At 39.0% G+C, this 17,805-nt stretch overlaps 1 protein-coding gene across 2 annotated transcripts in view; it reads right to left on the bottom strand.

Moving 5' to 3' along the window:
• FBXO9 (F-box protein 9) overlaps positions 1 to 16,953 on the bottom strand; it is a 30,669-nt gene extending 13,716 nt beyond the window's left edge. Inside the window, exons 1-5 of one of the 2 annotated variants that reach the window (XR_011164958.1) lie at positions 16,774 to 16,953; positions 11,234 to 11,320; positions 10,188 to 10,346; positions 8,383 to 8,440; positions 893 to 992 (exon numbers count right to left, since the gene is read on the bottom strand). Coding sequence is in view for 1 of the 2 variants with exons in the window: in XM_069070619.1 (XP_068926720.1) it covers positions 893 to 992; positions 8,383 to 8,440; positions 10,188 to 10,346; positions 11,234 to 11,320; positions 16,774 to 16,776 (407 nt within the window). In the remaining variant the exon portion in view is untranslated. The remainder of the gene's footprint in view (positions 1 to 892; positions 993 to 8,382; positions 8,441 to 10,187; positions 10,347 to 11,233; positions 11,321 to 16,773) is intronic. The other variant, XM_069070619.1, reaches the window with a different exon arrangement.
• Between the last annotated feature and the right edge of the window lie 852 nt (positions 16,954 to 17,805).

The raw sequence follows: 17,805 nt of genomic DNA, 5'->3' as shown, positions 1-17,805 counted from the left end.
GCCCTAATGTAAAGTCAGAGGTGGAATGAGGGAGGATATAGGAGAGAACAGATTGGGGGAGGGGGTATACAGTGGGATCGCTGTTTTGGGGTGGTGGGTAGGGGAAAGACGGGGAGAAAATTTGTAACTCAAAATCTTGTGGAAATGAATGATGTAAACTAAAAATAAACATAAAATTTAATTTAAAAAATTATTGAGTATCTACTAGGTATGAAAGATACTGTGCCACATGTTATAGGGAAGTAAAAGAAGAATAAGACATAGTCTCTGCCCTCTAGGAGCTTAAACATTAGTAAGAAAGATAAGACATACACAACTATGATACAAGATAGAGTGTGAAAATATAAAATGCTACTGGGAGTTCAAAAAAGAAGTTTACTTCTGGATGGAGGGATCAAAGAACATAGTAGGGCAAGAATGGCACCTGAACTGGGTCTTGGAAGGATGGAAGGAATTGAACAAATAGAGCCAGGAGTAAGGGCATTCTAGGTAGAATGAAGAATATGAATTGGAGGTATTTGCTTAAATTATTGTTTTAAAAGGCTGTTTGATTATACTCAAGTCTTTCCTTAGCTAAATTAAGTACTATTTAAAATAAAGGGACTTAAAAAGTCATCCAGTTTAATCCTTTTTAATAATTTGCTTTTAATAAAAAATCTTTCTCAATCACCCATTTTGGGAAAAATAAAATGATCTGTTTAGAATTTTTATTTCAATGTTGTACTACCAAATGTTCATTCTTTAAATATTTCTAAAATGTTGTTGGTCTAAATATAATTTGGTTGAAACTACATAATTATCACCATTCTATTATTATATATTTTGTCAACTGGACAAAAATGCTTAAGTTTATCAGTCTTTTGCCATGGAGTAGATCTAATTATATACTCACTAGCTATTTCCAACACCATCACCATCTGGAGCCCGGGTGTAAGTAATCTTGAACTCTATATCAGGTACAAGCTGCATAGCCCTACGATAAAACTTGATGGCTAAAAGAAATAAAATGAAATTAAACACATTTTGTCATAGGTTCCTTCTTAATGGTGGCTTAATTTGGTGATTTTCTTTAAGCACACCAAAAATACCGTTTTCTGAATGATTTACCTTTGTATTACTGGCAGTTCACAGTAATCAAGATTACTAGAAAGGTATCTAGTTAATAAATATATGTCCTTTTCTCACTAAAGCTGGTAAATCATGCAAAGTCTAACTTAAAAGTATTTACTTATAGTAATACTTATTGAAATACTTACAACATTTGTTCCTCCTTACTAGATTGCAAATTATTTGGGAGCAGATACCAAAAGTATTTTATACCCAGTCCCCATATACATCTAGCACAATGGACATATGCAAAGAAAATGCCCAGTAAACATCTGTTTGATTTGAAATCCATTTTCACTAATTTCCCCTGTATATATTTCCCCATTCCACAATTTTGGGGAGTTTCTCAGTCATAGTCAACTAACATTTACTAAGTGCCTACTCTGTGCCAGGCACTGGGCTAAGCCTGGAAATAAAAAGAAAGACAAAAAGACAGTCTGTGGAGCTCAACATCTAATGAGGAAGAATATGCAGACAAGAAATATACAAACAAGTTATATACTGGATAAATAGGAAATAATCAACAGAGGGACAGTACTACTGCCAGCTAAGAATTATCTAAAGAGAATGTACTTTTTCTTACCATTACAAGCAAGGAGTTAAAGGAACCACCACCTGACTGATGCTGGAGTAGTAGTAATAGAAGCCTGAAAAGCTTTTAAAAATTACTTAATCTTCTTTCCTAATTATTCAGTGCATTTTAAAAATATATACCCTTGTCAGGTCCCATATCTAATCTGTTGCCATAGCTTGCTGATTTCACCTCTGTTACATCCCTTGCATAAGCCCCCTTCTCTCTTCTCCTCTGGTATGTGCGACCACTTGGGTCAGGTCCTCCTCACACATCCACTACTCAGTCTGCTGGTGGGTCTGTCTGCTTCTAGTCTCTCTCTCCAATCCATCTTCTATTCAGCTGTCTAAATGATTTTCCTAAAGCACAAGTCTCACTCCTACTCAATAAACTCCAATGACTCCCTATTACCTCTAGGATGAAAGAGAAAATCCTCTACTTGGTCTTCAAAGTTCTTCACAACCTATTCCTCTTTCCCCTTTCTAGTCCTCTTAAGTTTACACCCTCCCATGTACTCCAGTAATCCAGTGACATTGGCCTGCTTGTTCCTCATATCATCAAATAAGATGTTCCATCTTCTTACTCCAAGCACTTTCACTAGCTGTTCTCCCCCATGCCTGGAATGTTCTCCTCATCTAAACCTTTTCAAAAGCAATAGTATGGGATGAGTTCAAGGAAACTACTCTATACTCTACATGTCAACATACATATTTTTGTAACTATCCCTTATAAAAGTATATCTTTCCTCTACTCATCCTAGTAGTCTATTTGCAATTTTTAAAAAAATTCTTTCAAGGGGCGGCCAGGTAGCACAGAGAGTAAGAGCACCAGCTCCAGCGTTGAGATCACCTGGAGATCTAATCCCGGGCTCAGGCACTCAGCACCACACCCAGAAATAACTGGCCGTGTAACCTTGAGCAAGTTACTTAACCCCGATTGCTTAAAAAAAAAAAATTTCTTTGAAATTTAAAGATACATTTCACTAATTCCTTTTGTTTTTATATTGTCCTTTCTGAATATAGCTCACCCCTTAGAATCAAACCATCCCTTATAACAGAGAAAAACTACCTGACGAAAAATAACCGTGGAAGCTAATGATACTAAGATCTCAGCTGTGCTATAAAAATTCAGAATGAATGCTATAAATAAAAGACAATCAGTTAGGGGGGAGGGAATGCTGAGGAAAGGAAGAGGATATAGTACCAGAATACAGTTGCAAAATTACAAAATATAAGTATAACTCCAGAGAAGAAATATGGGAAGACACTCTTGACTAGCAGGTGTCCTGGAACCCTGTTAAATTTCCAGTATGATCATTTATACCTTAGGAATCAGCAATGCTACAAATTAGGGCTTGATTTACTGTGCTTATTGTCTAGACTTAAGAAAATATTAATGATACCGATTAAATTTTAAAGCATATGTATATAAAATCCCACTCCCAGTCAGATTGTTAAACATTTAATTTTGTTCAACATTAGAACTGACCCTTCCTTTGTAATAAAAAAACCAATCCAACAAGAGATAACTATGGAAGCTCTGCATTGTTCTATAAACACTGCTTGAGCTCAGTAGGAATGTAATAAAATGTTCAAGGAATGAAGTCATCACCAGACTGGAGACCTGGTGATTTAATGATTATTAAGTTAATAACAACAGTAACAATGATAACTGGCATTTATTTAGCTTTAAGGTTTCCAAAGTGCTCAATACCTATTATTTCATTTGATCCTCACAATACCCCTTCCCCCAGGCCACTCCTTTGCAGAGGTACAGAAGTACATGGGTATAGCATATTGCATACATTTTTGGGCTCTTTCAAAGCATAAATTAGTTTTATTGATTTTTTTTTCTCTTTTTCCTCTTCATTTCCCGCACTTTAAAAAATGTTGTAATATTGAATAGCTCTCTTGGAGGCAGAAGAGAAGGGACAGCAGGAGAAATTCTGGTGATATATAAAAATGTGTGATATCAATAAAAATTTATTTTTTAAAAATGAAATACAGAGTGCTGACTTTCTTCCACAACTGACACAATGACAATTCTACCAGTTAATGTAACATTCTGCCCCTTTAATCTCCCACCTCTCTGTCATAAGAAAGGAAATCACAGAACCACAGATTTAGGGTTGGAAGACCCAGGCTAACCCTGTAAGTCATCAAATCCAACCCTTCATTTTATAGATCAGGAAACCGAGACTCAGAGAGGTTACAATGACACTTACCTAGGGTCACACAGCTACTAAGGGATCACACATTTAGAACTGGAAGAGAATTTAGAGGCCATCAAGTCCAACTCCATCATTTTATAGCTGAGGAAACTGAGGCTCATACATGTTAAATGAACTGGCGGGGCCCCATTAGCTACCAAAGTTCTGAAGCAGGATTCAAATCCAAGTCTAATGAACTTCAAATCCAGTGCTCCATCTACCACACTATGATCTATTTCTTGTTGTCTCTTCTCTAAGGTCAAGATCACTCATTATAATTACTCAGAATCTGGCTTCTTTTTTAGTGTTCTTTTGATTTGAATTATTATGGTTATTTTGTATATTGTTCTTTATGGTTCTGTTTATTTTTCTGCATCAGTTCATGCACATCTTTCTATATTTCTCTGAATTCCTGAAATTCATCAATTCTTACTGCCCAATAATATACCAATACATTGACAAACTAGTGTGCTCTGTCATTCCATAACCAGTCTCAAGCCTACTTTGTTTCCAGTTCTCTGAAAGTGTAAGACTAGTTTTCAAATTAAGATTCATGCAAACCATAAATGACCATGTGAAAACATAGTCTAGAATTACTAACTGTGAGAGGAACACATATTAAAAAAACTCTCAGGTTGTATCTCATGACCTGCAAATTGACAAAAATGACAAGAAAGGGAACAGTCAGTGATGTATCAAGATAGGTAGTGTATTAATCCACTACTGGCAGAACTGTGAATTGGCTCAATGATTTCTGGATTATAAATTTTGAATTGTGCATGAAAAATGAACTAACTATTCATCCCCTCTGACTCAATGAGCCCCAAGTGCTCCCTCCAAGGAACTAAGAGACAAAAAGAAAGGTCCAATAAATACAAAAATATTCATATCAGCATTTTGTGACAGCAAAGAACTGGAAATAATATGGGTATCCATCAAATGGGCAACAGACGAAAAAATTACGATACACAAATTTAACAGAATATTACTATGAGATAAGAAATTAAGAATATAAGTAATTTAGAGAAACATAGAAAAATATTCCCATGCAGAATGAAATAAAGTAAGAAAACTAAAAGAACAATTTATATAATGATTACAACAGTGTAAATGAAAAGATCACTAAAAGGAAGATGAACCTTGAGTGACTGAAAGATGGTCCTGGAGAGCAGATACTGGAACATAATTCCCTCCTTCTGGCAGAAAGGTGGGGAACTCTTAGGGCAGATCATTGTCCTTTGTCAGATGTGGTCACCATATAAGACCTTGATACCATCCTCTGCTCATTTGTACATCCCATATATCCAATCTGTTGCCAAGTCTTATCATTTCTATGGCCATAATATCACTCCTATGTACCCTTTCCACTCATACAACCATTGCCCTGGGCCAAGCCCTCTTTACCTTATGCCTAGTCTACTACAAAGGCCTCCTGGTTGATCCTCCTGCCTCAGATCTCCTTGAACTCCAGGCCCTCCTCTCAGATGCCCAAGTAATCTTCCTAAAGCTCAAACCTGACCATTTCACTCCTTTTTCCACTTCCTCCAGAAACTCCAGTGGCTTCATTAGTACCTCCAGGATCAAACATAAAAAACCTAGAGTTGGCTTTTACATCTCTTCATAACCTGACCTCTTCCTACCTTTTCAGTCTTCTTCACTTTTACAACCCTCCATGAATTCTACGATCTAGCTACTCTGGCCTTCTTGCTGTTCCTCCCCCACAACACTCCTAACTCTATGTCTTTGTACTGGCAGACCCCTATGTCTAGAATGCTATGTCCTTACCTTTGCCTCTGGGTTCTCCTGGCTTCCTTCTACACTCTGCTCAAATCCCACCTTATCCAAGAGGCCCTTCCTGGTCTTTTCCACTGCTGATGCCTTTGCTCTAACCTCTTGTTTACACTGTATTCATTTTGCAGGTACATAGTTGTTTGCATGTTACCTCCCCCACTGGAATTTGAGCTCCTTAACTTCACTTTGTTTTGTTTTTCTTTTTTTTTTGGGGGGGGGGCTGGGCAGGAGGTGGTTATCCTTGACTCTTAGCACAATACCCGTCACAAAGCCCTTAATAAATGCTTGTTAAAAGTTCTTCTTTGCTACATGAAAAGGTTCAGTCTGGAGGCTGGGAAATGACTGGTGCAAAAACAAAAAAAGGCTTTAATAATTATTTTAAATACTTCTATGAATATTTTGGTAAATATTAGCATTTTATGTCTGACCTCCCAGGGGTAAATGCCTAGTAGTGGGATCACTAGCTCAAAGGTACAATTTAGTTATATTTATCACATGATTCCAACTTGTTTTGCAAAACAGGCAAACCAATTCACAATTCCAGCAATGTGGGATTTAAACAGACCCCCTAACTTTGACTGCTTAGCTGTTTTTTTTAATAAAAAAAAAAAAACTTTGCCATATCATAGATGTATGTAAAACCCCAGAGTTTTTAAAATTTGCCTCTTATCATTGGGGATTTAGAGACAGCTTTTATATGGCTGTTGACAGTTTGCACCTCTTTTGAAAACTGTATCTTTTCACCACTTATCTGTGTATCAGGGTATGGCTCTTGGTCTTAAATAACTGCATTACTTCCTTAGATACTGTGGATATGTTTTAAATCCTTTATTCAGGAATTTTTAATCAATACTTTATTGTGAAAATGAACACTAGGTTTGATGTGTGTCACAATTTCAGTTTGTGTCAATCAAAAAGCATTTACTATCCTTCAGAAATGATGGATCTACGACGCACATATTGAATCACTATCATGCACTGAAGACACTGCTTTTCTTCGGTTCTGGCCTCAGACACTTAACACCCACATACAAAAAATAGCCATGTAACCTTGGCAAGTTATTTAACCCCTATTGCCCTCCAAAAGGCAAAAAAAAAAGAAAAAAGAAGAAAATGGGATTTTCTTTTTCTCAATAGACAAGTAGTCAAAGGATATAAACAAAAATTATTTCTAAAAGAACTGCAAACAATTAACAGCCATATAGATATAAATGAATGCTTCAAGTCACCAATACTAAGAGAAATACAAATCAAAATAACCCTGATATTTTACTTCACCAGCAAACTAGAAAGGATGACAAAAGATAGGAACAATCAATTCTGGAGGAGGTGGGGAAAGACCAGTCCAGTGACACTGTTGCTAAAGCTGTGAACTGGTCCAACCATTCTGAAATGGATTTGGAATTATATAAAGGAAAAGGCTGAAATCAGTTATCCCTTAACTCAAGAGATTCCACTGCTAGGTATATAGCACAAGGAGGCCCCAGACAAAAAACAAAAAAAAGGCTCCACATACACCAAAATATGTCTAGCAGTACTTTTTATGGTAGCAAAGAATAGCAAACAAAGTACATGCCCATCAACTGGAGAATAACTAAACAAATTGAGTTACATGAATACAGTGTGGATTATTGTACTGTGAGATAATTGTACCATAGGAAGCAATGAATATGAAGAACACAGAGAACCAACGTAAAGAGAAGCAAAACTAGGAAATATATGTATATAATGACTCCAACAATGTAAATGGAAAGCACAAAACCAAAACTAGACACTGAAAAATTACAATGATCAAATGTGGGAGACAAGGGTGTAGAACACTACATTTACTGTTAGACTGGGCTAGTGTATTGGTTAGTTTTAATGAACTAGTTTCCCTCCCACCTTTCTTTTTTATTCTTTGTCACAGGTAATAAAAAAAAACATCCCCCAATCCCATCTTCAAGGCCCAAGTAGCAAACCCCATCTAATCAAGAGGTGCCCCATCCCCAGTCTATTCCCTGCCTGAGACCTCTATAAGCCTTGTCCTTTTGTTTCTTCATTAAATCCTCACTGGTTCCAAAACTTTATGGTTCTGGTACTGGTTTGTTCTGGCACCAACACTTTTATCGACAATATCAATAAAAACACAAAAACAGACTTTTTAAATATAAGTGGTAGGGGGTGGCTAGGTGGCACAGTGAGTAAAGTGCCAGCCTCGGAGCCAGGAGGACCCAAGTTCCGTTCTGGCCTCAGACACTTAACACCCACACAAAAAAACTAGCCGTGTACCTTGGGCAAGTTACTTAACACCAATTGCCCTCCAAAAGGCCTAAATAAATAAATGAATGAATTAATGAATGAATAAATAAATAAAAGTGGTAAATAGGAAAGAAGGTCTAGACTTGAGGTTTCACTGGAAAGGAGACTTCTAGTGCAGAAACTCCTTCCTCCAATGTAAATCAGCAATTTATCTGCAACTTAAGAGTCCTAGAGAGCTTTATAAAGCATTAAGAGGTTAATGGCTTTGTCTATGGTCACAAAGTCTGTGGCCATGTGTCAGAAATATGACTTGAATCCAAATGTTCCTGACTTCAAATCCTGTCCCCTTTGTATCTCATCAAATTTATTCTTGTGACAAAAATCGCTGAACAATAAAAAGTTGCTAGTGAGAAATGTTCTAATTATGTATTTAAATGGTATTAGTCTAGACAGGGCATTTTACCTTCATAGAGAGCTCCATTTTGCTCTTCTTCCACTGCTTTTAGGAACAGTTCTCTAGCCTGTAAAAACATATAAACATTTAATTAAAAAAAATACTACAAAGTCAAAAACATAAATTTTCATTCAGCATGGCCTTGACAGATTATTTAAAGTCTAGTTACATATTAAGGGAAATTTATTTGAATATACAGGTCAGAATTCATATAAATGGAAAATTATTATAATGAGACAAGACATGTCTGCTTCTTTTATAATAATAACAGCTAGTATTATTAGCTATTATTGTTTTATGGTTTGTAAAGCATTTTATATATACTTTAGCTATTTGAGCTTACAACAACATTGTGAAGTAGATTGTGCTACAAGAAATGAAGAGTAGACAGACTTCATGATAACCTGGAGAGACTTATATAAACTGATGCTGAGTGAGGAGAGCTGAACCAAAAGAACTTTGTATACAATTAAGACACACCATATGTGTGACGACTATCTTTGATAGACTGCAGTCCTCTCAGCAATGCAAGGTTATAAGACAACTCCAAAAGACTCATGATGGAAAGGGCTATCCACATCCAGAGAAAGCACTGCAGAGTCTGAATGCAGATTGAAGCAAACTACTTGCTCTCTTTTGTTTTGTTTTATTTCTTCTTTCTCATTGTTCACTCCTTTGGTTATAATCCTTCTTTACAACTTGACTAATGTTTAATGTGAAGGTATTTGTAGATCCAACATTTGAAGGCATGCTGCCATGGGGGGAAGGGGAAGAAGGAGCAGGAGAAAATTTGAAACTCAAGGGATTGAGGAACAGAATGTTGTAAACTAAAAGTAAATAAATAAATTTTAAAAACCATTGTGAAGTAGGTGCTATTATTATCACTGCCATCTAACAGATGGGGAAACTGAGGCAGAGGTTATATGACTTGACCAGGGTCACATAGCTAGTAAATGTCTGAGGCTGCTTGGAACTCAGGGCTTCCTAACTCTAAGTCTTGTGCTCTATCCATTGCAACATACCCAGCTGCTTCATCTGAAAGAACAGGAACTAATTTCTAGCTGAAGATTTTCAAAATGACACCTCACAGGGATATAATAACAGAGCAAAAGAGGAAAAGAAATTACACTAAACTTGCTCTACTTTATCTTTTGGCTTCCTCACAAGAAAGAAGCGTAATATATATTCTTGTAAAACAAGTTAATATTTGGACAAGTGAATTCTTTCTTTTCAAATAGATACTGATGTACCTGAGTTCACTAGCTCACTAGACCTTGATACAAGGTATTTCAAAAGTCTTAGCGTATTTTTTTTAAGCTATTAAAGTTTTAAAAAGGCACTAAGACTTCTGGGATACTGTATACTGGCAAGACCAAGAGATATCCTAGGTACATAGTTGATACCCAAAACAGGACCTGAAGATGAAAAACAAATACAAAGTAGTGCCATCTACAGTCATAGAAAGGCAAAGGAGCCCAACAAAGGATACAATGTTGGTACCAATCATTCAGTTTGGTAAAGTTGGCTAATCTGATAGATAATAATGATAATAATAGATAATAATAGATAATCTGATAAACTATCAAATTATTCTGACTTGGAAGAAGTTACAAACTAATACAAACTGACTACTGTGGTCAACAAGATCTTTCCAAATTCACATTTACTGAAAAAAAATCATTTACTCCAAGGAAGGCAAGGCTTGTATAGTTAAATATCCCCCTATTCCCCAAATGCTGAGAGAAAACAAGTGACTATCCATTAGTAGTCTAAACAGTCAGGATCTTGAAACAGAGAAGGCCCATGGACCCTACCTTTTCTTCTTTTGCCTGGTCTTGTTTTCCTTTGGTATCTGTGGCCTTCCCTAATGGCCCTCTTGTTGATCCTCTGGATGATCGAGTTTCTAAACCACTGGAACCTACACCAGGAGCAAGTTCAAACATCCACTGAGCTCGAAACATCTGGAGTTGTGCCTTAAAAAAGCATTTAAATTCACCATTAAATAATTTTAGATTTTTAAAAAAGTGAGCAGCACAACTTTGAAACAGTAATATTTTAAATAGATCTGTAACACCTATGTCTATTTTTTAAACCTAATATTACAAGACCAGAAGGCAATAACTATGTCTGCCAAATTACAAAATTTATTTCACCAATAAAATATATATATAACAAATCTACTTTAGAATTTTCAATTTCAAACGACTTGAAATAAAGTACATAAATTAGTACATGGGTAAGGGTCCAAAAGAAACAAGTACAATACTCCAAAGAAATTGTGTTATAGATAAGCCAAAATTTTAGTTAAGATTTGTAAAAATAACTTACAGAATAAGAATTACTCAATGGAAGTCTACTGATATTCATATACATCAATCAATATCTCTGACACAAAAGCACTGGTGAAAATTCTTTGGGATGATCAAAATTTCTCCTGGTTTAAAGTTTTTCAAAGTACACATAAATCTACACTATGGTGATTCTTACTTCCACAGAGGAAAAAAAAATCCAAAATACAAACTATGATGCAATTAAAAAAAAAAAGGAAATTGCATTGTAAATGTGAGTACCAGGTTTTCAGACTTATGATTCGCCATTTCCTATTATTTCTGGAAGGCTCAAACTGGTCACCTATAAAAATCAAGAAGCTGGAACTGATCATCTCAAAGTTTCTTCCAACTGTGGTTCTTTATTTCCAAAGACAATGAAACAAAAACTAAATGTCCAATGTAAAAAGGCACAGTAATAGAATTACAAATTCCTTGACATTCCGTGTCTTAATCATCTTTTTAACTGCTCAGTTCTTAGCATGTGACAGTACGTACTCAATTTTGTTTCATGGAACCAACAAATGACATACCTGCAGGTTAGCTTCTTCAGGACTTGTATTTTCATCATCTTCAGCTCTTTTGGAATCAGAGCGACAATCATCTTCTTCAGCTTCTGCCTGAGAGGAAAACATAGGTATTTAAAATTAAGAGTCTGGTCTTAACGTGTCTAGGACAGACTTGTTGAAAATAATTTCACCAAAAACAATGCCAGTCCAACTGTAGCAATATACTCATTTTCATAGTCAACATGTCACTTTCTGTTCAAAGTCAGCTAGCATTTAAAGGTCTTCAGAACTGGATTCCAACCTATCTTCAAACTGGGCAATAAATTAGGTAAAACTACTTTGCAAACCTTAAACTTCTATACAAATGTTAACTATTATAATTATTATCATTACTGTTTTTCCAGAATTACTATACATTTCTCCCTTTCACATTCTCTGTTACAGTCAAACTGGTCTTTCTGCTCTTCCACACATGTTATATTCTGAATCTTGACTTTCCTTCAGAGTTCAGCTCACTCACCACCTCCTACATGAAGACCTTCCTGATCTTACCAGCTGTTGCTACTGCCTCTTCCTTGTAGCCCCCCATTACCTTACATTTCTTCTGCACGTATGTATATATGTCCCAAACTAGCATGGCATCAAAGGCAAGAAAAAATGGGTTTCAGTCCCACCTCTACCATGTGACTCCAGGCAAGTCACAACCTTTCAAGCTACAGGCAATCCTCTATGCCTAGAAATTGTAGATAAGGTGTCCCCTGAGGGAGCTTCCGAACCTGAGGTCCCATTTCAATTAAATCACAGGTCCATATCCTATCCCTGATCCTATAAACATATATGCAGTTTATCCCAATAGAATGGAAGGTCCCTGAGGACTTTGACTTGGGAATTGCCTGATTTGTGTCTCTGTATCAATAGCACTGGAACAGTGCCTGACACAGAGAAAGTGCTTAATTAATACTTGTTATTAAATTAGATTGTGTTCATAAGAAATAAGGATTCTGAGAATTAATGCATCACCAATAATTCCACAATCTCATCTTCATCAATGGTTTCTACCTTCTCTACCACCATACATTTAACTATGTTATTAACAAGTACTGTTTTGATTTTCACCTCTCTCCCACGACTTCCCATCTGAGGCTTTCTAGTGGCCAAGGGATTTCCTACCTAGAAACTGCTATGAAAAGTGAATATTACATTGTATTTAATTATAATCTGGTTTTGTAACCTTGTTTTAACTCCCCTTTCAGTTTCGGTACTTTCCAAAGGATTTGGATAAAAAGAGAAATGTATAGTCAAAGAACACCAGCTAATAAGAAACGGGAAACCTGTTCCTTCATTACATACTACCAACTTTTTTTATTTTGAGAAAGTTTCTGTTTTTACATAAATGTCTTTAGTTGGTTTGTTTTATTTGGCTCATTAACGCATACCTGGCAAGGAGTACTTTATAGTATATTGTACAAGTTACAATAGCAGGTGATCAGAATACAAGGTTTTAAGTCCAGCTGAAGTAGAAAAAGGACTCAAAGAGTTAGTGTCTAGGACGTACTAAGCCCTAAAAATATTTTTTTTCTTAAATTACTAGTAGTTTCATGAAAATGAAGTAGTTCCTGACTTCTGGACAAATTTTCCATGAGTTACCCCAAGGAATTTTACTCAGAAAATAGTACATATCAGTTTTGTTCTCAGTATATTTAAAAAAAAAAAGGTGAAGTTCCAGGTTGACCAGATTCATTAAGTAGGGTATTTTTCTGTTTTATTTTCTTTGGTTTGAGAGTCAGTAAATTAGAATATTTCATTCAAGTATTTGGTAATGTGGCGTAGCTGAAAGACAGATGAACTCGGAGAGTAAGGACACCTATGTTTATATCCTGGCTCTCAAGTGTATTAGGTGCTTGCCCGTGGGTGTTATAACCTCCCAAAGCCTTAAGCTTCTGCAACTATAAAACGGGAATATTAAAACTGCCTGTTACATAAAATTGTTGAAATAAAACATCTTTTAAAACTTTAAATCACTACATGAATTACCATGTTTCCCCGATAAGACCTATCCCGAAAATAAGCCCTCCCCTTACTGTGTAAGATTCCTCTAAAATAAGCCCTCCCCCGAAAATAAGCCCTATTGAGATTGCTACTGTAGTGAAGGTGATCCCCTGCTACATTACGGTACCCTCTGTATGCACCGTCCCCCCTCCCCCCCCAGTGAAACGCACGGCTCCGAGCTGCATCCAATCAGAGCTGCAGCAGTGAGCGCATCATCCTGTTCTTCCCCAGTGATTTGCTTATTAAATGAAGGTACACTTTTTTGTTCACCTTTACCTGTTTATTAAAATTTCTGTCAATGTTCATTAAAATAAGCCCTCCCCTGAAAATAAGCCCTCTGGTGTTTTTCTGTCCAAAAAAAACTAATAATAAGTGTCTTATTATCGGGGAAACATGGTATTACCCAGATTGCTTATTTTCCATAAGGGTATATTCCTAAAAACATGTGTGATTCTAATTACTACCAAGTGGATTATTTTTCAAATGTATTAGGCAAATTAATTCTTTAGTAGGGCTATAGTAAATTATTATGTAAGGTGACAATTTGTTAATATTACCTACCACTTGTTTTTTTTTAATCCAGTTTTTCCTATATTAGATGTGCATAATGTAGGGTATAGCCAGACTGCTATTATCAGTAATAATTCTAAAAAGAATAACTAGTATTTATGTGTTGCTTTAGTGAATAATACAGAAAAACCCCAAAAAAGTTTTCCCCTCCACATCAGATAAGGATATATTTCCCTGTCTTTTCTTCTACAACTACCAATAAAACTGAGCTCTTATGAGCTTATCCACAAGTTAAGCTGTTAGTTACTATAGAAATAGGAAAGGAATTTGCTCAACACTGAATGTGGTCAGTCACATAAAAACTGTGGCAACCAAAGAAATTGCCTTGTATCTTCCTCTTATGGTCACCAGGAATAAATACACAACTGAAGTTTAAAGTAATGTTCTAAAAACAGTAAGGTTATGGTACTAAATTTTAGTTGTATTTGAGTTTCCTTTATAATGGCTTAAAAAATTCAAAGAAAATAATTTTGCATTAGTCATATTTTCACTAGTTTTTTGTAAGGTGCAGTAATCTCAACCTGCTGCACTACTTTGCAAATAAGTAACTATAGAAAACGTCTTCCTTTCTCTCTTATCTTCAGTGGCCAGACTCTAACTAGCCTTTCACTAACATAGTAAACATTTAAGTCTTGAGCTAAGCCTTTAAGGAGTTTTCAGAAAAGTAATTGTGAGGAAGGGAACAGTGTTTGATCAATAGTAAATGTTATGGAGTTAAAAACAAATCAGCGCTCAACAAATTTGCTTTGGTTCTAGGAATCAAATCCCAAGTTTAGAAGCAAGTTTAGTTTTTCAGTTTTCAAAGAAAGAAATAATAAGTGTGGGATAGGGAGAAAAGAGATGCTAGCAAGTTTTCATCAGACGCTTGTACCCAACTTCACTAGGACATTCAAATTAAGGTCAAGAAGGGTCTATGAAAAGTTTACTTTCAAAAGGCCCAAAGAGACACTTTAAACCTGACCTGAATACCTCCTGCACCATCATCAAGACTGGTGGAAGTTTTAATAGCCATTTATCCTCTCCAATTCCCATTCCTTTATCTTCCATACCCTTCAACATCCTCCCCCATAATCCCTAAATGAAGTACAAAATGGTAGGTGGAACAAGATACTGGTACACTCAAGGGATCCAAAGCCTTGGGATGGTATCTTGTGACAGTACAGTATTTAACTTTCATATTCTTTCTTTTGAATACTACTATTCTCCCATCATCCTTCTCTAAAAGATAAAACTTTAGAAAAGCATTCTGCTTTGAAAACTTTCCAATCTAATACTTTCCCCACTATCCCCAAACTAATTTAAATAATTTATAATAATATGGGGGGAAAATTACAGGAATAATTTACAATTATAGCATGTTAATGGAGCCCCCTTATTCATTTACAGCAAGTCAGAATATTTTTCCTTGCACTATTAAAAGAAATAGAAAAAAGAGAGCAAAAGTTGGCAAGAGCTATTTATCAGCAATTGAACCACTTAGTTTGGGACCATTCATTGGTCGCTAAAACTATACATTTAACTACTTAAATTGGCAATTTATTTGGTACAAAAGAGATATATTTCCCATCTCTGGCCCCTCAGTTTCCTCATCTACAAAATGAAGGGATAGGTTCAGGAGTTCCTAACCTAGGGTCCAAAATCTTGTTTTTAAAAAACACTTCAATAATTATTTCAACATAATTGGTTTCCTTTGTAATTCTACGCACTTTGTTTTATGCATATGTAAATATTATTCTGAGAATGGGGTCTCTAAAGGGAACATGACTCAGAAAAGTTTAAGAATAGCTGTTATAGATCTCCAGGTTCCCTTTCTGCTCTGAATCCTATGATTCTATGAAAGCTGACTATATAGATGGGAAGCTCCAAGTCCAAGTATGCAACAGTACCAGACAGATCCCCAGCCATCAGGCTCTTGAAGCATAATTACAAAGTGGTCCACCTGGAAGGACACAGCCCATGCCAGTAGCCTGGGTTCTTTCTTGCCCATCAGAAGCCTTTGCCAAAACTCAGCAAGTAAGGCTATCAACCAGAACAACCTATCCAAAAGGCCTTCCCACCCACAGCCCTAGGTCCTGCTGTTCCCAGGGCTCCTCTGCCCTGTCCTCCCTGAAATTCTCGACACCAAAAAAAAAAAAAAGGCAGAATATGTCCATGAACTAGAAAGAGAACTGAAAATTTCACCTGGCTTCCCAGAGAAGACCAAAGTAGCAAATGCTGTGATCTCTGAAGTTTCTTTCTAAAATTTTCCCATGGGCTCACTTTAATTAGGTGATTCCTACCCAACCTGTCTTTTGGGGGTTTGGTGGGGAGGGAGGCTGAATGTTCCTCAACAAAAAAATGCAGCCTCTGGAATTTTCAGGATAGGTATAACTATTTACTGCCTGGAGGGGGTGAGGGAAGGGAGTGATGGGAATCCACAGGTTGCCAGGGCAGTGAAGAGGGAGGGCTGTGGCAAGAACTCAAATCCCGGTGCAAATATCCAGCTTCAGACCCTTACTAGCTAGCGGCATGACTCTGGGCAAGTTCGTTTAACCGGTCTGCCTCAGTTTTCTCATCTGTAAAAAGAGGACAACAGCAGCACCTACCTCGCAGGGTTGTTTGCGAGGATCAGATGAGTTGTAAAGAGCCCAGCACATAGTATGAGCTTAATAAATGTTTGTCTCATTCCTTCCTAGAATGCTTGTGGACTGACAAGACTAGGAGAGGGTGGGAGGGAGCCAGCCCACTTTTTTTCACTTCCGTTAAGTCAACAAGCATTGAGTAAGCTCCTAGGACCGGCCAGACGCTGGACTGGGAGCTGGGTCCCCCTCCCATCAGCCTGAGCCGGTCTGGGGGGGGGGGGGGGGGGGGAAGGGGGGGCAGGGGTTTCCCTTCCCTACCCCCCCCCCGGCGCGGGTTCCCCCCCCCCCCCCCTACGACTCCCCGCCGCGCTCGGGCCCCATTACCATGCTGGCTTCGGCTGCGGCGGCGGCTGCCGCGGTGTCGGCGGGGGTCTGACTCCCCGCGTCGGGCGGGCCCGGCCCCTCTTCCTGCCAGGGGCGCGGTGTCGCGACTCGGTCTCTTCTTTCTCCTCCGGCCCGCCTGGCTTAGCAGAGTTCTCGGTCGGAGAAACGCACCAGGCAGCGGCAGTGACTGCGGGCCCGGCGGACGGCAGCCATCTTCCCGGAGCAGGGCGCCAGAGCGCGGCCGGCCGGGCTGGGGCGGGCCGGGGGCGGTGCGGGCGGGCGGACCGGAGGGCGGCGGGGCCCGGCTGGGGAGACGCCCACGGCCAGTCGAGGCGCGGTGGGGCCTACCCGGGGAGGTGCGGCGTCTGTCAGCGGGGCCAGCTCGCGGTCACGGCTCTGCTCCCGAGCTGCATACACAGCCGCTGAAAACTGCGCCAGGCTCTCTGAGCATGCCCAGTACGGGCGGCCCGAGAGTTCCCCCCTTCCCTCTCGCTCGACCCCCGCGAGGCGGCAGCCGCGGTCGGGTTTTTAGGGGCAGCCGCAGAAACAGGTGCGGGCGGGAGGAGCCAACCAGGGCCTGCCGACGTCCAGCCGCCGTGCGTCCCTGGCAGGCAGAGCGCGTCCGTGCGCCCTGCACTAGGGCGGGCGGGGAGGCAGTGCTGCCAACACCCTGGCAGGCTGCGAGCCACCGCGTCCCACACTCAGGCAGGTAGGGAGGCGGGGAGGCACCGCGCCCGGCGCACAGGCGGGCAGTGTGGCCAGTACTCAGGAGGCAGCGCGCTGAGGCGTCCTACATATAGGCGGCCAGCGCAGCCAGCGCTAGGGAAGGCTGGCGGTCCACCTACCCAGCCTACAGGCAGGCAGTGCGGCCAGCACTAGGGAAGGTTGACTGTCCACCTACCCAGCCTACAGGCGGCCAGCGCGGCCAGCGCTAGGGAAGGCTGGCGGTCCACCTACCCAGCCTACAGGCAGGCAGTGCGGCCATCTAGGGAAGGCTGACCGTCCACCTACCCAGCCTACAGGCAGGCAGTG

The sequence above is a fragment of the Petaurus breviceps genome, unplaced genomic scaffold (genome assembly GCF_028583685.1).
Source record: "Petaurus breviceps papuanus isolate PSGF00001 unplaced genomic scaffold, PetGlider_PUasm1.0 90822, whole genome shotgun sequence".
NCBI classification, from domain to species: Eukaryota; Metazoa; Chordata; class Mammalia; order Diprotodontia; family Petauridae; genus Petaurus; species Petaurus breviceps.
The sequence above is the reverse complement of the archived record's forward strand: the minus strand, read 5'-3'. Positions and strand labels throughout refer to the sequence as shown.